This window comes from Anolis carolinensis, chromosome 4 (genome assembly GCF_035594765.1).
Source record: "Anolis carolinensis isolate JA03-04 chromosome 4, rAnoCar3.1.pri, whole genome shotgun sequence".
NCBI lineage: Eukaryota > Metazoa > Chordata > Lepidosauria > Squamata > Dactyloidae > Anolis > Anolis carolinensis.
Window position 1 is genome coordinate 3,951,533 of NC_085844.1, and position 23,583 is coordinate 3,975,115.

Genomic DNA, 23,583 nt, shown 5'->3' on the forward strand with positions numbered 1-23,583 from the left:
AATAAGGCAAAGATTTAGGATGGGTGGCACCTGGTTGAAAACAGACCACGTGGAAAGGATTCTGGAGTCGTAGCAGACCACAAGCATGAACAGGAGCCAACAGTGTGGTGCAGCAGCTAAAAAAGCCAATGCAATTCTAGCCTGCTTCTAGGCAAAGCAATTCAAGGAGATGGACAAGACGGCAGGTGTCCAGACAAGGTCTGGAAACCATAAATCTGTTCAAAGGGCTTTCATTGTCTTCCTTCCTGGCAGAAGCAGTTTTTTGGATGGCCTTTGGAATAAACTTTTCCAACTCTTATGACTCTATTTGTCTGAAAACAGAGAAGCTCCGAATGTGACTCGGACACAATGGAGCCATGGATGAAACCTCTGGGTGGTTATTGCTGTTTAATGGTGGAATCTGCTGATTTGGAGTCATAGAATCTTAGAGTTGGAAGAGTTTATTTTAATGTGTTGTTGAAGGCTTTCATGGCCGGGATCACAGGGTTGTTGTATGTTTTCCAGGCTGTATGGCCATGTTCCAGAAGTATTCTCTCCTGACGTTTCGCCCACATCTATGGCAGGCATCCTCAGAGGTTGTGAGGTATGATGGTCTGAGGATGCCTGCCATAGATGTGGGTGAAACATCAGGAGAGAATACTTCTAGAACATGGCCATACAGCCCGGAAAACAGACAACAACCCAGAGTTTATTTTATTGTGTTATAATTATATATGCTGTTATTGTGTTCCTTTTTTATCTGTTGATTCTTGGCCTCGATCAGCATGTGAACCGCTCTGAGTCCCCTCAGGGAGATGGAGGCGGGTTATAAATAAAGATATTATTATTATTATTATTATTATTATTATTATTATTATTGATACAAAGACATAGTATGACACAGCAAACGAGATATATATGCTGGATTTCGTATCACAAAATCACAAGTCAAACACTTTCCAAGTGTTGTTGTTGTTATTATTATTATTATTATGACACAGCAAACAAGATAGATATGCTGGATTTCGTTTCACAAAATCCCAAGTCGAACACTTTCCAAGTGTCTAGGACTGTGTGATGTATTATTATTATTATTATTATTATTATTATTATTATTATTATTATTATTATTATTATTATTATGACACAGCAAACAAGATAGATATGCTGGATTTCGTATCACAGAATCACAAGTCGAACACTTCCCAAGTGTCTAGGACTGTGTGATGTATTATTATTATTATTATTATTATTATTATTATTATTATTATGACACAGCAAACAAGATAGATATGCTGGATTTCGTATCACAGAATCACAAGTCGAACACTTCCCAAGTGTCTAGGACTGTGTGATGTATTATTATTATTATTATTATTATTATTATTATTATTATTATTATTATTATTATTATTATGACACAGCAAACAAGATAGATATGCTGGATTTCGTTTCACAAAATCACAAGTCGAACACTTCCCAAGTGTCTAGGACTGTGTGATGTATTTTCGGATGATGCGTGCAGATCCCAGTCAGGTGGCCTTTTGCAGTTGGCAGATCGTAATTTTGTCAATGTTTATTGTTTCCAAATGCCGGCTGAGATCTTTTGGCACGGCACCCAGTGTGCCCATCACGACCGGGACCACCTGCACTGGTTTCTATTCTATTATTTATTATTATTATTATTGGAAGAGACCTTGTGAGCCATCCAGTCCAACCCCATTCTGCCAAGAAGTAGAAAAATCATATTCCTCCGGCCTCTGGTTCAAAGCCTCCAAAGAAGGAACCTCCACCACACTCCCTCCGGGGCAGAGAGTTCCACTGCTGAACAGCCCTCACAGTGAGGAAGTTCTTCCTGATGTTCAGGTGGAATCTCCTTTCCTGTAGTTTAAAGCTATTGTTCTGCTTTGTAGTTTCCAGGGCAGCAGAAAACAATCTTGCTCCCTCCTCCCTATGACTTCTTTCCCCTCACATTTTGATCCCTGGCCCTCATCATGTCTCCTCTCAGCCTTCTCTTCTGCAGGCTAAACATGCCCAGCTCTTTAAGCCTCTCCTCATAGGGATTCTTGTTCTCCAGACCTTCTCCAGATCTCCCTTCAACTGCGGTGCCCAGAATTGGACACAGTGTGATTCCAGGTAAAGTGGTCTGACCAAGGCAGAATAGAATCAAGGCGTAGCATGACTTCCCTGGATCCAGACACTAGACTCCAATTGATGCTGGACAAAATCCCATTGACTTTTTTAGCAGCTGCATGACATTCCTGGCTCATGTTCCCCTTCCTCCCCACGACGACTCCAAGATCTTTTTCACACGTACTGCTGTCAATCCAGGCGACCCCCATTCTGTATCTGCATTCAGTTTTTTCTGCCTCCATGGAGTATCTTGCATTTGTCCCTGTTGAACTTCATTTTGTTAGTTTTATTGCATCATCTCTTTAATCTGTTAAGATTGTTTTGGATTCTGCTCCTGTCTTCTGGAGCATTGGCTCTCCCTCCCAGTTTGGTCCCATCTGCAAACTTTCTAACCCTTCATCGAAGTCATCAATACAGACGATAAACAGAACCGGGTCCAGGACGGAATCCTGCTTCTGGCACTCCACTCGGTACATCTTTCCAGGATGAAGAGGAAGCATTGGAGAGAAGCACCCATCGCACTTGTTCACTTAACTTAACCAATTACAATATCCACCTAACTGATCCACATCTGACTAGTTTGTTTGTCCGAAGGTCAAGCCAGACCTTGTCAAAGGCCTTACTGTAATCCAGATATGCTACATCCAAAGTGTTCTCTGCAGCTACCCAGCTTGTAACTCTACTAAAAAAGTTGGGCATGACTTGTTTTTGATAAAAAAACTCCAGTCCAGTGGTTTGTTTGTTTTTTTAGCAGAGGTTGGTTGGCCATCTGTTGGGAGGGATTGGACTGGTCTTCCTGCCAAGCAGGAGGGGGTTGAAGTGGGTGGCCATTGGGATCTCTTCCAACTCTATGGTTATCTGGTCCTAATAAGATTGTCCTTGGTGGGAGAAGAGTAGTGAGCAGTTGTGAAAGGTGCATTCTGTGCAATTGTGATGGGTCTGAAGGCACCACGTTTCACGGCATCGCTGGGATGTGCCAACTTGGACATCAACAGGACTCTCTTGGAGGTCACAGATTTAGGCTCTAAAACCTCAACAAGTAGGTCTGAGGGAAGTGTAAATGTAGAAACATCTACCTTTCCATTCTGAACACACTCAAACTTGTCTGGGTTTGGAAGCTAACTAAGATCAGTTCTGGTTAACCCTAGTGCTAGGGGGAAAAAACCCACCGGAAAGTCTGTAGAGCCACTGCTGCCAGTCAGAGCTGGCTAGATTGGGTTTAATGGACACAGTTTGACTTTGTGCACAGCCATAGCTATTCCTAACAGCCTTGGGCGCCTGCCTTATACAGTATGCTCCACTGGTCACCGGAATTGACATTTCAAGGTCAGTTGCAAAACATCTCACATCTGCGGCACTTCTGAGGTAGAGACAGCCTCGGGGTGAGATCTGAAATGCAAATTCCTATCACTGAGTGAAGTAACATCAGCCAGGAATGCCTTGCAATTGTCTACATGGAAGCAAGATGTAGAATGTGGAAATACAGTACGTGTTGGGAATCACCCTGGACTACTCAAGTCTAAATGTAGTTAGATAGATGATAGAGTTAGATTGAGGGAATCCTTTCCCCGTTTCCAAAGCATGCCTAGACAGGCTTTACTGTGTTTCACTCTATCCTGTGTACGTCACATCCCTTACTTTGAAGTTAATAGAAATGTGACTCTCCAGGGACAACTTCCCATTGGTCAGAATGTCTTTTATGGTCCCAATAAACTGGAGCATGAGGTTGGAACCATTTTTGGTTCTCTTTTCTCCCTTTGTTCTTCAAGCTAACAAGCAGCATCCTGCCATCTCTCCTGGCAAGATGTAACTATGTAGATGTTTGTTATTTTTCCTTTCTTATTTCTCCTTAGAAACCAGTCTATAGTAATCTAGACAGCTCCTAAGCCTTTCTATCTACAATGGAGTTCTTTTTACTTGAATAAATACTTTTTGAACTTTTATTGAGACTCTGCAGTCCATTGCAATCCTAAAAGGCTTCTTTTGCTCACCAGTGTAAGTAACTGTTGCATTTGAAAGCTTTGCTTTTGCTACTCTGCTGATTTTGGTGGAATCTCCCCCAGAGAGGGTTAAATTGAGTCTAACCGCTCAGAGATTACCACAACAGTATGGACCCTGTATCTGTAGAGGATACACTCATGGACTTTGTGTGGATGTGTGTCAGGACCCAGGCTGCAGAGCACCAATAACCATGCGCAGAGGCCAGAATCTATCTAATATCTTTATTAAAGGAATATATAAAGTCAATAAAAACAAGTGAAGAATATAGTTCAGAAGTAGGTCTTTCAGGAAAGGTCAAATATAGTCCAGGAAAACAATGTCCAATATGTGATATTAGAGTCCAAAGTTATAATCCAATAACCGAAACACACACTTTGCCAAGCAAAGTGTGGGGAAAAGACAGGGTCCTTTAGTCCAATGGAGCTTGACAACAAGGCTGGAAGCAAACTAGATTCTTGGCAAACAAGGCTTGATACGTGGCAACAAGAGGCAAGAAGCAAGAACGAGGTCCGTGGCAAGATCCGGGGACAAGGCAGGCTTGGAACTAGAACAAGGTCCGTGGCAAGGTCCGGGGAACAGGGAACTGGAGTAGCGTAGTCCACACACGATCTCACTCCCGAAGCTGACGAATTGACTCCGCAAGGATTTCCTTGCGGGTAAACACCTATATAGGATCTTGTTTTCCCGCCAAGGAACACTTTCCCTGGGGAACAAGAAACGAAACCCATACTGTGTCCAGATGCATGACTCCTTAAGATTTCCCAAGGGAAACAGGCTTAATCAGCTAATTGTCTGGCAGCAATCCTGGCGCTTCTGCGATTCGCCTCCCTAGCGCCTCTATCTCGATTATAATAATCCCGGCGAGAAAATGGGGGAGATTTCTGCTCAAGGCTTGTTTGGCTGACTTCTTGTGGGCAAACATCTTGCAGGTGCAAGGGCTCCAATTCTGGCTGAAACGGTGGGAAACCCAAGTTTTCCTCTTCATCTGCCACAATAGTACTAGGAACGGGACTACATGGCCCATGAGTCATCACAATGTGTGACATTGTGGCTTTTATCAAACTCTATTGAAATGAAGGACTTCTGTGGCCCTGACTTTGCAAGACCAAAGTAGGACTGATCAACACCTTGGAAGTCCCTCATTCATAGGGTCTCATAGGTAAATGTAGGTAAAATCTGCATTCAGGATCTGCCTTGTGAACTCTGTCAACGGACTGATAACTGTCCTGAAAAATATGAGGAAAAAAGGACTGATGAGGACTATAATCTTATGGTTCATTATTATTGTGTGTTAATGTCTAGTGGGATTTGGTAGAGAGGTGAAGATTTCCTGCTTCTTAGCAGGGGGTTGGACTAGATGGCCCATGTGGTCTCTTCCAACTCTACTATTCTATGATTCTATGATTCTAATACGCTGCGCTACCGGGGGCTCCAGGGTCTCATAAGCTGATGTTAATTTGGCGGCAAATAACAACTTTAGGAAAGCAAGGTGACAACGCTCCATAACATATGTCAGTGGTTCTCAACCTGGGGACCCCAGATGTTTTGGCCTTCAACTCCCAGAAATCCTAACACCTGGAAACTGGCTGGGATTTCTGGGAGTTGTAGGCCAAAACACCTGGGGATGGACCCACAGGTTGAGAACCACGGACATATGGAGCAAGTCATCTTGCAAACAATGCTTTATAAGTCAGCTTAGCTGAAACTCTACCTTGTGAATCCCTGAAACATTATGAAACGAACAAAAAGGAGAGGGTTTATGTGTTAGCTGTGGCTTCCTGCATTGTTGCTAGTGATGAGGAACTAGACAGATGTGTATGTTTCATTTGTAAATGTTCTCACCATGACCAAATGTATTGCAGCTTAAGAAATCAAACCAAAGAACCAGGTGTGCGTCCACACTGTAGTACTAATGCAGTTTGACACCAATTGAACTGCCATGGCTCAATGCTATGGAATCCTGAGAGTTGTAGTTTTGCAAGGTCTTTGGCCTTCTCTGCAATAGAGTGCTCTGCTTCATCAAAATACACCTTTCACGATTCCATTGCACTGAGCCACAGCAATGACTATGGAACGGCCCCAGACTACAATTTTTTTTGATGGTGTGATTTTAATATTGAATGTAATGTTTTTAAATATTAAGCTGTATTAATTTTTAATTCAATCTATTTTAAGATTAATTTTGTATGTATTAAGGCATTGAATAATTGCCACATGTAAGCCGCCTTGAGTCCCCTTCAGGGTGGAAAAAAGTGGGTTATAAATAGGGTAAATAAATAAATATTGTGATGTTGGGCAAGGCCCCATGTGAGCCGCCCCGAGTCCCTTCGGGGAGATGGGGCGGGGTACAAGAATAAAATTATAAAATTATTATTATAAATAACAGTCAAACAACATTACTTCTACAATATAGACCAGGCACGGGTAAAATTTGACCCTCCAGATGTTTTGGACTCCAACTTCCACAATTCCTAATAGCCAGTAGAGAGGCATCCAGGAGAGGGTACTTGCTACTTTGAGTCTCACTTGGAGAAAAACATAGTACTATATAATATAATAATATAGTGCTATGGTAATAATATAATATATTGTATATACATGTAATATTGATACTAATATTATAATGTAATGCGATATAATACTAATAATAATACAATATAATAATAAAAAATATATATTATATATTAAATGTAATATTACTAATAATATTACGGTTATAGTGGTATAGTGCAATAGAGTAATATATACAGTAGAGTCTCACTTATCCAACATAAACGGGCCGGCAGAATGTTGGATAAGCGAATATGTTGGATAATAAGGAGGCATTAAGGAAAAGCCTATTAAACATCAAATTAGGTTATGATTTTACAAATTAAGCACCAAAACATCATGTTAGACAACAAATTTGGCAGAAAAAGTAGTTCATTACACATTAATGCTATGTAGTAATTACTGTATTTATGAATTTAGCACCAAAATATCATGATGTATTGAAAACATTGATTACAAAATGTGTTGGATAATCCAGAACGCTGGATAAGCGAGTGTTGGATAAGTGAGACTCTACTGTAATGCTATTATTGTGCTATGTTAATGATATAATATATTGTATGTAAATACAATTTGTAAGCCGCTCTGAGTCCCCTTCGGGGTGAGAGAGGGCGGGGTATAAATGTATTAAATAAATACATGAATAAATATTTTTTTTTTCGTGTCAGGAGCAACTTGAGTCGCTTCTGGAGTGAGAGAATTGGCTGTCTGCAAGAACGTTGCCCAGTGGACGCCTGGATGTTTTTAAATGTTTTTACCATCCTTGTGGGAGGCTTCTCTCATGTCCCCGCATGGAGCTGGAGCTGATAGAGGGAGCTCATCCACGCTTTCCCCGGGTGGGATTCGAACCTGGCAGCCTTCAGGTTGGCAACCCAACCTTCAAGTCACGAGGCTTTAAACCACTACACCACTGGAGGCTCCAATGAATAAATAATAAAAGGTGGGATAGAAATCCAATAAATCAATGAAAACAGAAGTCATTTTTCGAACCATTTTTCGAACACTAGGGCTCCTGGATGAAAAGCTCTGAAGCTCACATCAAGCTCACGGCACAAGAAGCAGAATTATTTTATTCCAAGTACCTTTCATTGTGATTATTCTCAGGAAAGTGTCTGGTGCTGGATGGCAACTTCACAGGGCTTTTCTTGGATTGGCTGAAGGAGAAGGCACATAAAATATTGGCCCATGTGTTGCCCGGAGTGTCTCTGCTTGCCATGGATGCAGGCAATTGAGGCTCTTGTATTTATCCAGGCGCAATTACGGGCCCAAAGTTGTCTCTTATCCAAATGCATTTGCAGAAAACTGACCTGTTCCAAGTTCTCTCAGCCTCCCTCTTTCTCTTTGCCCCGGATTTTCGGCAGCAGTTCGTTGGTGAGGATGTGGCACTTGTCCTTCCAGCGGAAGTGTGTGGGCGCCTTCCCGGGCCCCTGTTCGTACTCGAAGGAAGGGCTCAGCTCAAAGGCCAGGGCCGACTTCACCAGACCCACTCCGCCGGCCTTTTCCGGGCCCGGGTGGTAGAGGCGCCCGTTCTCAGGCAGCATCACCAGCTTCTCCGGCTGGAAGGGCACCGCCAGCTTCTCTGCTCCGCCGCAGTAGGACAGATGCTCCTCACCGGATACTCCTTGTAAGAGGTGGGTGAAGACGATGGGGACGTCATCACAGCGGATGTAGTTGTGTTCTCGTCCGCAAGGCGAGAGGAAGGGGAAGGCCTCTTCGTAGCGCCCACTGCGATTGACCTGGAGCTGCTTGAAGAAGAACACCAGGAACTGCTTATCTGGAGCAGAGAGAGATCAAGCAGAGGAGCTTCCGATGAGACCTTTGAGCATAAAACCTTAATACAAAGTTTATCTTGGGTGCTTGCAAGAGCTGCACAAGGTATCAAAAATAAGACTAGGTCTTATAGTGATTTTTGCTCCAAAAGGTGCATTATCACACTTCGTCACATAATAGTCGCACTTGCATTTTGGGGTGGGAAAATTGGTATTTTTGTGTTCCTCACATAATAGTCTCCAATGTAAGGTTTTTTTAAAAAAAAAACAACAAAAAGAAACTAGATAATCAAATGCAGATTTTTTCCCCTTGCATAACAGTTGCATCCTTTTTTAATTAAAAAAGTGGGGAGTGACTATTATGTGATGAAATACGGTATTATCAGGGGATGTTTTATTTTATTTTTTTCATGTACAACAATCTACATTTATTCATTAATAATAGTAGATTAAAATGGACTTCCCACCTCCCACCTCAAAGACACAAAGATCCCACCAATCTATCATTTTTAAAGTTTCTCCATTCTACCTCATAATCTTCATTTTTCTTTATTCAATCAACGTTTGCAGGCTTGACTTTGGTGCATCTGATTATGCATGGTTTGATTAAATTGTGATCTCTGGGAACTTCTAGGGGCAACAATCAGTTTCCAGAGGAAGACCGAGAACATCCTAGAAAGAACACCTTTCCTTTCCTCAATTATTATGTGAGCAGTAGATGAAGAATGCTGTACTTCTGATCCTGAGGAAGGAACTGGCAAAACCACCCCTGGCAATTCCTTGCTTTCAAATTCATGAGGTGGTTGTAAGTTCACAAGTGACCGGAATGCAAAGCTCGACACATGCTCTGATCTGGGTCCCTTTTCCCAAATCAGGAGATGGACAAGATGGAAGATGAGAACAGCCAGGTTTATGGACTGTTTACTACAAGCTTGTTGACAATGGTACACGTGAAAGAGATTAAGACCGCAAGCCAAACCTAAGCCAGGAGTGTGATGTGGCAGCTAGAAAAGCCAACACAATTCTAGGATGCATCAATAAGAGCCTAATGTCTAGATCAGTGGTTCCCAATCTTTGGGCCTCCAGGTGCTTTGGACTTCAGCTCCCACAGTTCCTAACAGCTGGTAAGCTGGCTGGGATTTCTAGGAGTTGAAGTCTGTAAAGATCTTATCACGACTAAGGCTCTTTCAGGCAGGGGGGAATCTTTTTATCCCACCGCTACCACCAATTTGTAAAGAGTTATTAACGACTGAAGCCCAATTTGGAAATATGCAGCCACCAAAGACACAGGGAGATGTTCACTTTTACTTTAAAGGGTAGCGTAACTTCGGTTAGAATATATGCGACAGAGGCTTAGATGTTGGAAGAACAATAACAAGTTTACTCAGGTACAAGCTTAGTGGTTACAATGTTGTTTCTCCCTTACAGGTATTCTTTATTAACAGTTACAATACTAGAATGAGATGAATCAACTCTCTAAAGTATCACTTCTTTTACTTAAGGTAGTTAAAACTTCTTCCTCGGCTACTTTTAAACCGTTACTTCAATGGATCTCTGTGAGTCCAGCTGGGATTGGTTCCCAAAGTTTGAAATTTGGACTTCAAACCACAGTGACTTCAAACCACAGTCACTCCTGTGATATACTATCACAGATTCTCTGTGCCTTACCAGGAAACAGACTACACTAAATAAGTCACCAAACTTATTTAAAACCGTCTCAAAACAAACAATTGAGTCTCCTTGATCCCATTAACCTGGAATCAATCTTCTCTGTGCCTCATCAGAGCACAGACTGACTGACTTTTAAAAACTCTGCACTTCTTCAACTAAACAGCAGTTGGCTCCACCTACTTCTCCATGGCAATCAGCCTCTGAGTGCTGAGATGCAATAACTGTAATACTTACCCTTTTAAAACATAAACACACAATTAACTATAACATCTGTAAACCAAAATTCGTACTTTGTTACAAAGTCCAAAACACCTGGAGATCCAAAGGTTGTGTGCACAGTTAAGGATAACGACATAGGGAAAATTTGTCAGCGAGAAAAGAGATTCCATGTGAACATTAGGAAGAAGATGATGAAGCTAAGGTCTGTTTGGCAGTGGAATATGCTGCTGTCATGGAGTCCAGAGCACTGGATGGACATCTGCAAGGGGGGCTTGGGTTGTGTCTTCCTGCCTGGCGGAATGGGGCTGGATTGGATGGCCTTTGAGGGTCCCTTCCCAATGCTATGATTCTTTTTGCCTGAAACCAGAGGTGTCCCCAAAGCCGGGGTTAATTGTCCCCTGAGAAGCCGGCAGATGGGAAGCGGCAAGGGCCAGCTGTGCTGTGGAGGGAGGGCTTGCCTGGCAGAGTGGGCTAATGAGAGCCATTCCCCCGTGGCCTTTCTTCCACTGATTAACCAAGCAGCCGCTCAAGGAAGGAAAGCAGCCGCTTTGCATGCAGACTTTATTTACTCGCTTGAGACTGCGCCTGGCTTGTTCAATACATCTCCTTCTCCGTGAAATTGCTGCGGGTTTTGCCTTGGGGGAAATGGAGAGATCTGGCTCGGCTTTTGCATTACAGCACTTTTATCCCACTTTAAAGGCCACGGCTCCATTCTTATCGGCTCTTGGGGGTTGCAGTTTACCTCCTAGATGTGGTTTTATAATGGCATCCAAGGAGAACTTTAGTTCAGTTCAAATGCTTTGATTTGTGTATTCAGTGTTATAAGCAGGCAAGGATCCCGATGTGATGAGCTCACAAATACATTAAATCTCAATTACAATCCAGCAAGAAAGGAGGAGGGAAATGATATTATTATTATTATTATTATTATTATTATTATTATTATTATTATTGACACAATGACATAGTATGACACAGGAAACATAGATATGCTGGATTTTGTTTCACAAAATCACAAGTCGAACACTTCCCAAGCATTTAGGTCTGGTGTGTTGTGTTCCAAAACTTTGTCAGTCTGGATTCCAAAGTCCCACAGTATCTTTGCGTGTTCATTTTCCATTACCTTTGCAGGTTTGTGATCCCACCAGTTCTTTACTGCTAGGAGGTGGTACTTGTGGCATACCTGTCATAAGATATACTGCTGGCATCATAAACTGGACACAGGTGGAATTGGACAATTTGGACAGAAAAACAAGAAAACTCATGACCATTCATCATTCACTGCACCCTCGCAATGATGTTGACCGGCTATATTTGCCTAGAAGATCTGGTGGCAGAGGACTCTTACAAGTAAAACAAGCAGTCAAAGAAGAAGCACATGCCCTGGCAGAAAATGTAATGCAAAGTGAAGAACCTGCTTTGATTGAAGTCAAAAATCAGAAACTCCTCAAAGCACAGCAGACAAAAAACCAGTACAAGAAAACCGCACTACAAACTAGAGCTGACAGCTGGCACAACAAAACACTGCATGGAAAGTTCCTTGACAAAATTGAAGGAAAAGCTGACAAGAAGACCTGATCCTTGCAGCCCAGGAGCAAGCCATCAGAACAAAGGCAATTCAGGACAAGATCGAAAAATCAGCTGATGACCCGAAATGCAGACTGTGCAAGGAAACCAACGAAACCATTGATCATATCCTCAGCTGCTGTAAGAAAATCGCACAGACAGACTACACAGGCACAACTATGCGGTCCAAATGATTCATTGGAAATTGTTGTTGTTGTTGTTGTCGTCACAAAGGATGCATGGGCAAACTTGGGCCCTCCAGGTGTTTTGGACTTCAACTCCCACAATTTCTAACAGCCGGTAGGCTGTTAGGAATTGTGTGATTTGAAATCCAAAACACCCGAAGGATCCAAGTTTGCCCATGCCTGATCTACACTGTTGAATTAACGCAATTCAAAGCTATGCAATCCTGGAAACTGTAGTTTAAGAAGGCCTTTTCTGTCAAAAAGTGCTGTAACATATATCTTTCATTACATAATATTATTTATAATAGTTTTTAACTCTGTATAAATAAAGTTTTATTATTCTATAAATAAAGTTTTATTATTATTATTTATTATAATTCATTCTACTGCTTTTTAAAAAAAAAATCTGGAACTGTTTTAAATCGTTAATATTATTTTAATGAATGTCCCCTTGATATTGCATGATAAAGGACAGGACTGAAATGTTTGTCAATGAAGAGTCTAAGATAAGACCTAGCCTTTAATGTCGTTTGTGCAAATATGAATTATCTCTTATTTATGTCTGCTGGGAATCCACTACCTCAATACAGTTTTCCCATAAGGATGCAATACAAAAGTTCTCAACAGTTTTATACTTCTTTTTAATGTGATTTTTAATGTATTGTTTTAACAACAGCAACATTTAATTCTACATATTTTAACATTTATATCTTATAGGCTTAAAAAATAATATGTGGTTTCTTTTCGCCAGTGAGTTGTTTTGGGTCTTGGTTCCTGAGACAAAAGAAGGATATAAATATCATAACATGTAAAAAAATACTTGTGTATTTGAATAGAGCATAAGGTTTTAAGACTGAGGTTCTTTTGACCTTGGTTCCTGACTTAAAAGTAGGATACAAATATAGTAGTAGTAGTAGTAGTAGTAGTAATTAATAATACAAAATCCAGCGTATCTATCTTGTTTGCTGTGTCATACAATGTCGTTGTGTCAACAATAATAATAATAATAATAATAATAATAATAATAATAATAATAATAATAAGTAATAGTAAGAAAATATTTCTTAAAAATGATGGTTATGTTTTTAAGATTGTGAGCTGCTTTAGGTTTTACAATATTATTATTATATTTATTTATACCCAGTTTTATCTCTCCTGCAGGAGATTTAAGGTGGCTTAACAGAAAAGCATCAGAATACAATCTGAAATATACAAATATGCAAACATTAAACGTTCTTACATAATGTAAAAATGATTGCAGGTTTTGAAGATTATATTATGTAGGTTTTCAAGACTGTGGGCTGCTTTGGGCCTCAGTTTATGAGATAAAAGAGGGATATAAATATAATCATATGTAAGAAAATAAATGCTTATGGGTTTGAAGATTATATTGGAAAGGTTTGTAAGACTCTGAGCTGCTTTGAGTCTCAGTTCCTGACATAAAAGTGAGTAATAATAATAATAATAATAATAATAATAATAATAATAATAATAATAATAGCAGCAAAGGATGATGAGCAAGCTTTTAAAGGGGCCTGTGCTTGAGATTTCCGTCTTACCGTAGTGTTTATGGGACCAGACTGAGGAATGTAAGCAATGAGGCTTAATTAAAGCAGGCAAGCGAAGCACCTTGTTGATGAGCATCGTTTATTTCCTGCACAGAAGGATGTCTTTCTGCTGTGCTTTTCCCTCAATTTCTTGGCATCTCGCTCCTTTTCTTTGGCGCCAAGCCTGAACCACTGCGGTCCATAGGCTCCGCCGGCTCAGTGGTATTTACAAGCCAAAGCAGGTACGCGGGTCGTAAATCCAAGTTATTAATAGTGCAGCTGCAGCCAGGTAATTGGGGAAAGGAAATTAAGATGCAAAAAGGATCTGTCTTTGCTTAGTATGGTAGCAGTAAACAAGGTGCACGGAAGAGGGGGGGAAACTGCAGGCAAACGGCCGAATCCGAAATCTGTGCTGAAATGAAATGATGCAAAACTTCTTTGGATGTGGCTGGCATCTTTCACAAACCTAAAATGAGATTACTTCTCATGGCTAGAAACTAGAAAAGTTCACTACCATCTACACTGTAGAAGTAATGCAGTTTTGGCACCACTTTGACTACAACTCCTCAGGTACGATAGCATGTCAAACCAGTATCAAACTGCATTAATTTTGAGTTGCCGAAGGCTTTTATGGCCGGAATCTCTGGGTTGTGAGTTTTTTGGGTGGCATGGCCATGTTCCAGCTGCATTCTCTCCTGACGTTTTGCCTGCATCTGTGGCTAACGGCATCTTCCAAGGTTCTGTTAGCAGTTAAACAAGTGGTGTGTGTATATATGTGCATGTGTGTGTGTGTGTGTGTGTGTGTACGGTGTGTGTGTGTGTGTATGTGTGTGTGTGTGTGTGTGTGTGTGTGTGTATATATATATATATATATATATAATATCCAGGGTGGGAGAAAGAACCCTTGTCTGCAATTGTGAATGTTGCAATTAGCAAGCTTGATTAGCATTGAGTAGCCATGAAGATGCAAAGTCAATCAGTGAGGGTATCTGTATAAATAAAATCTGGTTACCAGTATTAAAAAACACCAGAACCAAGCCATTAAACAATGAGAACCATTCAAAAACAGGAGAACTATAGGCAGCAAAGTTAACACCTCCCAAACAGAGGATGCCTCCAGGCAACAGACGGCAGGCTACCTCTATGCAGATACCCTTGCTGATTGACTTTGCTGCTTCAGGGCTACTCAGTGCTATTCAAGCTTGCCAACTGCAACATTCACACTTGGTTTAAACAGGTAAGGGTTCTGTCTCCCACCCTGGACATTATTCCACAGATATATACACTCCACTTGCTTCACTGCCAACAGAACCTCTGAGGATGCTTGCCACAGATACAGGCAAAACCTCAGGAGAGAATGCTGCTGTATCATAGGCATACAGCCCAAAAAACTCACAGCAACATTGCATTACACTGCACTTTTAACCCCGGAAACCAAATCGGTTTCATCAGCAAATCCTCTTCTGTTTATTTTTCCCTCTTGTTTTTCTTTATGGCCAACAAAAGATGTAATTCCTGGCAAAGGGATGGCTATAGCATTAAACAGAGGCCTCACATTGTACCAAATCATAGCTTCCAGACAGAGACTTCAAACGCACCACTCAATGGGTTTTAGCCTCCAGATTCAAGAGTGTGCTGCTCAAAATAATTTAAGGAGAAAAATCCTATTTTGCCAGCTAATGGGAAGAATATCACTAGGCCTTAAAGCCACACAAGGCTTCATTTAGACAGAGATTTGGTTCATCCCTTGTTGACTACAGTGAATGATTATGGAGGGTTATGGATTAGCAAAAAGCATCAGGGGATCGGGGTCAGGGGCACAGACTGGCCAGAAACATCTGCAAAAAGGAGCAGAAGAGCATCAGGCACTCAACATTTGTGCCATCAACGGATGAGTCAGGCAAGTGGGGTCAGAAAGAGGTCCTCCTCAACTCTCTGCCCTAAATTCTCCCTTGAACTCTCTTGTAGTTAGTGTTGTAAACGTTGCCTCCTATACCAACTTGACATGGTGCAGGAGCTGAGCTGGCCTGGATTTTAATACCCCGATTAAAGATTACTCTGGCAGGTCTTAATGCTGGGACACCGAAGGGGATGAGTGCAGCTCCAGAAGAAGATAAAAGTGTCAAAGCCGGGGATTTGCGGGATCATGCGCAGGCTTAGCGGAGCATCCTTACAGTCTCGCCGAGAGATCTCACTTACGCAACGGCCAGGGTGTGCACAGGAACACCCATCTGCTAGAAAAGGCTTGCCAAAGCTTGCATAACTTAGATTCACAGAATAATATTTGAGAAAGACCACATGTGCCATCCAGTCCAACCCCTTGTCATGTAGGAAAAGCACAATCAAAGCACCCCAACAGATGACCATCCAGCCTCTGTTTAAAAGCCTCCAAGGAAGGAGCTTCCACCAGATTCTGAGGCAGAGAGCAATTCTCACAGTGAGGAAGTTCTTCTTAATTTCAGATGGTATCTCCTCTTCTTTAATTTGAACCCTATGATATGGAACACTTACTTTTAAGGTGTTGACTCATGGATCGGCAATAGTGGCCTTTTCTGTAGTTTGAACCCAGGCTCCATTGAGTCCCAGTCTCCAGGGCAGCAGAAAACAAGCCTGCTCCCTCTTCCTTAGGACACCCTTTCACATATGTATACATGGCTCTCATGTCTCCTCTTAATCTTCTCTTCTGAAGGCTAAACAGACCCAGCTCTTTAAGACGCTCCTCAAAGGGATTATTCAAGGTCTCCAGATCTTTGATCATCTTCGTTGCCTTCCTCTGGACACCTTCCAGCTTAAAGTCAATATCAATCTTGAACTGCTTTGCTCAAAATTGGACACAGTATTCCAGGTGAGGTCTGATCAAAGCAGAATACAAAGGTACCATGACTTCCCTCGATCTAGACACTAGACTCCTTTGGATGCAGCCCAAAATCACATTGGTTTTTTTAGCTGCTGCATCATACTTTCGGCTCATGTTCAAATTGTTGTCCACAAAGACTCCAAGATCTTTTTCACATGGACTGTTGTCAAGGCAAGAACTTGGGAGGAAGCAGTTTCCCTGAGAAAAAGTAAGCTATCCAGTCCAAACCCCTTCAAAAGGGCTATCCAGTCCAAACCCCTTCAGGAATACACAACACAAGAGCTCTCAACAGACAGTCAACAAGTCTCTTATTTAAAACCTCCAAAGACAATAATAATAATAATAATAATAATAATAATAATAATAATAATAATAATAATATACAGCATATCTATCTTGTTTGCTATGTCATAATAAAATAATTATTATTATTTTGCCAACTGCAAAAGGCCACCTGACTGGGATCTGCACGCATCATCCGAAAATACATCACACAGTCCTAAACGCTTGGGAAGTGTTCGACTTGTGATTTTGTGAAACGAAATCCAGCATGTCTATCTTGTTTGCTGTGTCATACAATAAATAATAATAATAATAATAATAATAATAATAATAATAATAAACTTTATTTGTATTGTGCCCTATCTATCTCCCCAAGGGGACTCGGGGCAGATTCCAACATACAATGGCAAACATTCAATGCCTCTGTAAACAAACAATACTGACATAAAATCCCAGAGAAACGCCGCATATAAAAATAACATTAAAACCTTAGATCAAATTAACGCCTAACATCAGTGAATTAAACTTAACATCAATAAATCAAACTGCATGTAATCAAACAAAATTATGTAATAACATAAAATCCAAACAAACATCCACATTAATTTATAGCAGCCAACTTCACAGTGTAGGTTGGTTATGTGGTCAAATGATGACCATTGGGTTGGCATGGACTAGGAAGGTCCAAATATAATATAGTTCTCAGCCAGAGTCCCGGTAGTGATCTACCGGGGCTCTGGTAGGAGTCTAGTTTTTACATCGAGCAAATAACAAAAAGAGAGTCCCATGCTGTTTTGCTTTGGTGAGATCTCACCTGGAATAATAACCCTGTGTCCAGTTCTGGACAAAGCAATTCAAGAAGGAGATGGACAAGATGTAAGGTGGCCAGAGAAGCCTGTCCAAAATGACCAAAGATCCAGGAAACTATGAATCTCTTTGAGAAGTGACTTAGGGAGTTAGGTGTTTTTAACTTGGCAAGAGAAGACTGAGAGAGTAACATGAGAGCCATGTTTAAATATGTGAAATTATGTCGCATTGAGGAGGGACAAACTTTTTATGATGCTAGAAACGAGGACACAATGGAGCAATGGATTCAAATAGAAGAAAAAGAGATTCCACTTAAATATTAGGAAGGATTTCCTTACATTAAGAGCTGTTAAGCAGTGGAAAATGCTGCTGTCTTGGAGTCTGGTGGTCTGAATGGTCCTTGGAGTCTCTTCCAATTCTACAAACTTCATAGCATTGAATGAAAGAACACTCTAAGGCCTTGAGGGCAGGGGAGGTTCAAGGCAAAGGGATGAACATGGCTTCCTGCTGCTCAGGACATGCTGCTTAGTGCTCTATGTGCTAAAGTAGCTTCAGTGTAACTCAAAGAGATAACTCCTCAACCTCCATTGACAACACAGTCTCCGCAGTGCATATGCACAGCTAGCTGGGCAGATCGTGTCAGGGGCTATCTACATGTATGTAATCTAGGATGCAAGCAGAGGGACTTACCTTTGAAGCATGTGATGAAATTCTTGACTTTGGCATCATCCAGAAACAGCTGCGTCCATGCGTTGGAGTGGGAGACAGGAGGGAAGAGAGAGAAAAAGGGGAGAGAGAATGAGTCTAGTAAAACAAGGTGGTCTTCCATACAAAGGTTGAAGATGATCCAAAAAAAGAGAATAAATGCCCTCCAATGGCCATATAACCCTAGAACTGAAAGAGCACAATGGTCATCCGGTCTAGCTCCTTTCTGCCAGACAGGAATCCACAATCCAAGCCCTCCTGACAGATGGCCATCCAGCCTCTGCTTAAAAAACTCCAGAGAAGGAGACTCCAATGGGTTCTCAGGCAGCAGTGGATTCCACTTTTGAGCCGCTCTGCCCATCAAAAAGTTGTTTGTATTTGAATCCCTTGCTCCATTGTGTTTCTGGAGTTGATCAACTAGAGAAATTATCCACTTCATATTGATCTGGAGTTACAGAAAACCACCTCGCCCCCTCCTCATTTGACCTCTTTTCAAATATTTCAACATGGCTCTCATGTGTCCTCTCAGCCTTCTTTTTTTCCAAGCAATTTCCCAAAATCTGATCCCAGATTATCTACTCTGAACTGGATTGTATGAGTCTACACTGCCAGATAATCTGGGATTGGATGCTGGGATATAGGACAGTGGAGATCCAGCCTGGGTTTGGGATTGTGTACATCAATACTGTAAAATTAATACAGTTTGACACCACTTTAATTGCCATGGCTCAATGCTATGGAAAATTGGAGCTGGGAGTTTGGTGAGACACTGGCATTCTTTAGCAGAGAAGGGTAAATTGATTGGGTTGCTGTGAGTTTTCCGGGCTGTATGGCCATGTTCCGGTAGCATTCTCTCCTGACGTTTTGCCTGCATCTGTGGCAAGCATCCTCAGAGGTTTGCTCAGAGGTCTGTTGGAAATGAGGCAAATGGAGTGTGTATATATATCTGTGGAATGTCCAGGGTGGGAGAAAGACATTGTAAAACTACAACTCCCATGATTCTATACCATCCAGCCATGACAGCCATGGGGTTGTCAAACTGTATTAATTCTGCAGTGTAGATGCAACTGAAGTGGAGATCAAAGATTTGGGGGTCTCCTCTAGCGAAGGAGACCTGCGCTAGACCCGGCAACACTATCTAACATGGGAAGGGTCCTTGTCATTGTTGTTGCCTTTGCAAATTGACCAAGACTTAACCCTTATTATCCAGCTTGATGTCCTTGTCCTTAACAAAACTATAAGTTACTATCTTTTACTTGGGGGGGGGGGGTCATGTTCGACTTCACAACCTTCAAAATAGATTTGATAGAAGCAAAGGGACAAATTGCAGTGGAAAAGATAATTTCTCTAGCTGATCAAAGTGAAGAGAAAGCTTGCTCACAACAGGAGGTTTTCCACCTTCCTCAGAAGCATCAGCATCCATCCAGCCACAAAACCGTCTTTTAACACTAATTACAACTCCTAATCTTTCCTGTAACGATTAATTCAGTGCTAATTCGATACACCCTTAATGCAGAGGAGGCGAGCGTGTGATTCCGCGGTTAACGCTAATGGATTAAAAAAGAGGTCCAAACAGCTCCAGGGCTTGGAGATGGGCCAAGCAGCACTTGCTTCACTCCACTGGTGATTGAGTTTGAGAGCCAGCCAGGAAAGAAAGAATCTCCCCAGAGTCATTTTCAATGAAGTAGCTGTGTTAGTCCCTTGCAGTATAAACAGGAGGGAGGAAGGAAACACAGAGTGTCCCAGCACCTTCCAGACTAACTTGCTTTTATTCTAGCATGGGCTTTCTTGGATATAAACTCACTTCTTCAGATGCAGTGCAGAGTGATAATAAAGGCTTTCACATAATGCTGTATTGCAGAGGTGGGTTTTTATTTTTATTAATTTTTATTAGAAGTAAAAAACAAAGATTTTCATAACATATAACACCAAGGGCACTGCAAAACAAAATCCAGATTAGGTGCTTTGAACTGGATTATATGGCAGTGTAGACTCATATAATCCAGTTCAAAGACAATAATTTAGGACCCTTCTACACTGCCATATAATCCAGATTAGCAAAGTAGATAATCCACATTTTCTGCTTTGAACTGGATTATATGAGTGTACAAAGCCATATAATCAAGTTCAAAGCACATAACCTGTGTAGAAGGGGCCATAGACTATCTGCTATGATAATCTGGATTACATGGCAGTGCAGAAGAAGCCTAAAACAATCACACAATGGCTGGATCTACACTGCCTATATCCCAGGATCTGATCCCAGATTTGAACTGGATTATATGAGGGCTCTTCCACACAGCCATATAACTCAGAATATCAAGGCAGATAATCCACAATATCTGCTTTGAACTGGGTTATCTGAGTTCACACTGCAATATAATCCAGTTGAATGTGGATTTTATACAGCTGTATGGAAGGGACCCGAATCTATATTGTGAGATAATCTGGGATAAACAATCTGGGATCAGATCTTGGGATACAGGGCAATGTAGATTCAGCCTTATTCAACACGAACCTTCACTAACATACACTGTTGAGTTGCTGTGACTTTTCTGGGCTGTATGGCCATGTTCTGTTGATTATACTCCTTGTTAATTTACTCCCTGCAGACAATACTATATCACTTTTACTTTTAATAATATTTCTCTAATTCACAAATAAAATAATTGAAATTGGTACCCATAGTTGTTGTGAAAAAATAATACACAGGTCCCAGTCTTTCTTGAACTTTGTCATGTTTTACTTGATCATTGTGGTCAGTTTCTCCAGCTCTGAAGAAGTGGGTTTCTAGCCACAAATGTTCATGCTAAAATAAAAGCCAGTTAATCTTATAAGTGCAGAGACATATTTTGTCCCTCTGCTCTGATACCCATTTCTCCTTTTTTTTTCTTTCCCCATGGAGACAACACTTTACTTTAAAAGGAAGTACTGGGGTCCTAAACTGAGGGCCCTTCTACACTGCCATATAATCCATTTTATCAAAGCAGGTAGTCCATGTTATCTGCTTTGAACTGGATTACACGAGACCCCTTCTACAGAGCGGTATAAAATCCAGATTGTCTGCTTTGAACTGGATTATTTGGCAGTATAGACTCCTATAGTCCATTTCAAAGCAGATAATCCAGTCCAATCCCGTTCAGCCAAGAAGCAGGAAAATCACATTCAAAGCACCCCCGACAAATGCACATCCAGCCTCTGTTTAAAAGCCTCCAAAGAAGGAGCCTCCACCACACTCCCTCCGGGGCAGAGAGAGAGTTCCACTGCTGAACAGCTCTCTCTCTCTCACTGTCAGGAAGTTCTTCCCTGTGTACAGGTGGATTCTCCTTTCCTGAAGTTTGAATTCATTGTTCCTGCGTCCTAGTCTCCAGGACAGCAGAAAGCAAGCCTGATCCCTTATCCCTATGACCTCCCCTCACATATTTATACATGGCCTTCATCATGTCTCCTCTCAGCCTTCTCTTCTGCAGGCTCAACATGCCTAATTCTTTAAGTCGCTCCTCATAGGGCTTGTTCTCCAGACAAGTAGTTCAATACATAGTAATGCTATGTAGTAATGACTGTATTTACGAATTTAGCACCAAAATATCACGATATATTGAAAACATTGACTACAAAAACATAGACTGTGTTGGATAATCCAGAACGCTGGATAAGCGAATGTTGGTGTCAAGAGTCAGACGCCAATTAGCGAACAAAAATAGAGTTTATTCAGCAGATAAGCCAAAAGGTAATGTTAACACAGAAAAAACCTTGAAACACTTCACTATCAGTGCTTCAAGAGCAGTTCAAACAAAAATATAATTCAGCAACACAAGCAGGTAAAAACAAAGCTAAACAAACTTAGTGCAAACTGCACTTTCTGAGTCCAAGCCCTGCCAGCCGGCTCTGTAGTTTTCAAAGGAACAGTTCCCAAAAGAAAACACCAAATTGGTCAGGAAACAAACAAACAAACTAAGAATGCAGTAGACTGCTTCCACAATGTGGATAAAGCCGAAGGCTCCAAAAGGATGGTGAAAAGACGTCGTCCGGGATTCCAAGGTCAGGTCAGGAGATAACAGCGGTGTCCAAAGAGCAAGCCAGGAGTCAAAAGCTGATAGTAGTCACCAATCACAGGGCGAAGGCAGTAGCAAGGTCAAATTCCGATCCAAGGTCTGAAGAGGGTGCAGTCATCCAAAACAGGTCCACGATAAGACACAGCGAGAGCCAAGCTAGGTGATAACAGCAGATTCAAATCATAGTCCAAGTCCAGTCTTCATGGAAACACAGAGATCCCAATGGCGCCTCAGCAACACCTTGCCACACGCAAAGTGCAGTGGCCAAACATTCCCATTTTATTCCCCTTCCTCCTGGGTGACCAAACACTCACACCCAAACACCAGGTGTCCCAAATCTACTCAGAGTCTGAGCTCCACACAGCTAGAGCTCGTGGATCTGGAGTACCTAGCAATTCGTCGGAGTCCCAATCATCCTGCCCACACTTAGCCCCATGAACACTTAAAGAACCATCCTCCCTTCTCCAAGCATCCCAATTGGGATCAGCTCCTGCAGAAACCCCAGGTTCAGAAGTATCCATAGACCCCAAATCCCCAGACATCTCCGGTGGCTGTGCCCATTCAGTGCCCGCTTCCCCAGCCACCACCTGTTCCTCAGCATCCATCTCCCCATCTGAATCTTCCTCAGAAGATCCCCCATATAGCTCTCTAAGTCGCTTCCTGCGCAACTCCTCCAGTGAACCCTCATCACGAGGGTTTTTTCTTCCTCTTCGAATTCCATCCCCATCAACCATAATCCCCGAAGGCGCAGTCACAACAGTTGGATAAGTGAGACTTTACTGTAGTAATAATAATAATGATGATGATGATGTATTTGTATGAATTTTATATATGTTGTACGCTGCTTTGAATCCCACCCACGGAAGAAACGCTTGATATAAAATGAATGAATAATAATAATGTGTAATAACAATAATAATAATAATAATGTGTTATCGAAGACTTTCATGGCCGGAATCACTGAGAGTTTTCCAGCTGTGTGACCATGTTCCAGAAGCATTCTCTCCTGACATTTCGCCCACATCTATGGCAGGCCTCCTCAGAGGTTGTGAGGTTTGTTGGAAACTCAGTTTGTTCCTTCCTTCCATCCCGGCCTTCGCGGCCTACCTGTCCCTGGTGGTCCACGTAGTAGAAGTACTCGCGGGTCCGGGGCGAGGGGCTCTGGCCTTGCTCGTAAAGCGGCCTCTCGGGCCCTCGGTGGATTCCCGGCCGCAGCAGGAGGCCCAACCCTCCCCTCAAAAGTCGCATCCCGGCGAA

At 41.8% G+C, this 23,583-nt stretch overlaps 1 protein-coding gene across 1 annotated transcript; it reads right to left on the reverse strand.

Annotated features, from left to right (window-relative positions):
• Positions 1–7,640: 7,640 nt before the first annotated feature.
• Positions 7,641–23,574, reverse strand: c4h8orf82 (chromosome 4 C8orf82 homolog). Its single transcript, XM_062979904.1, has 3 exons — positions 23,434–23,574; positions 18,257–18,305; positions 7,641–8,437 (listed from the first exon to the last, which is right to left on the reverse strand). Exons 1-3 carry the CDS (start codon positions 23,572–23,574, stop codon positions 7,986–7,988), a joined length of 642 nt encoding a protein of 213 aa, XP_062835974.1. The 3' UTR covers positions 7,641–7,985.
• Between the last annotated feature and the right edge of the window lie 9 nt (positions 23,575–23,583).

Bases quoted from the DNA above. Each gene is read 5' to 3' on its own strand.
- c4h8orf82 (XM_062979904.1), bottom strand. From the start codon at position 23,574: ATGCGACTTTTGAGGGGAGGGTTGGGCCTCCTGCTGCGGCCGGGAATC. The intron at 18,306-23,433 runs GTAGGCCGCGAA...GCATGGACGCAG, and splicing joins ACGTGGACCACCAGGGACAG to CTGTTTCTGGATGATGCCAA. The intron at 8,438-18,256 runs GTAAGTCCCTCT...TCTCTGCTCCAG, and splicing joins TTTCATCACATGCTTCAAAG to ATAAGCAGTTCCTGGTGTTC.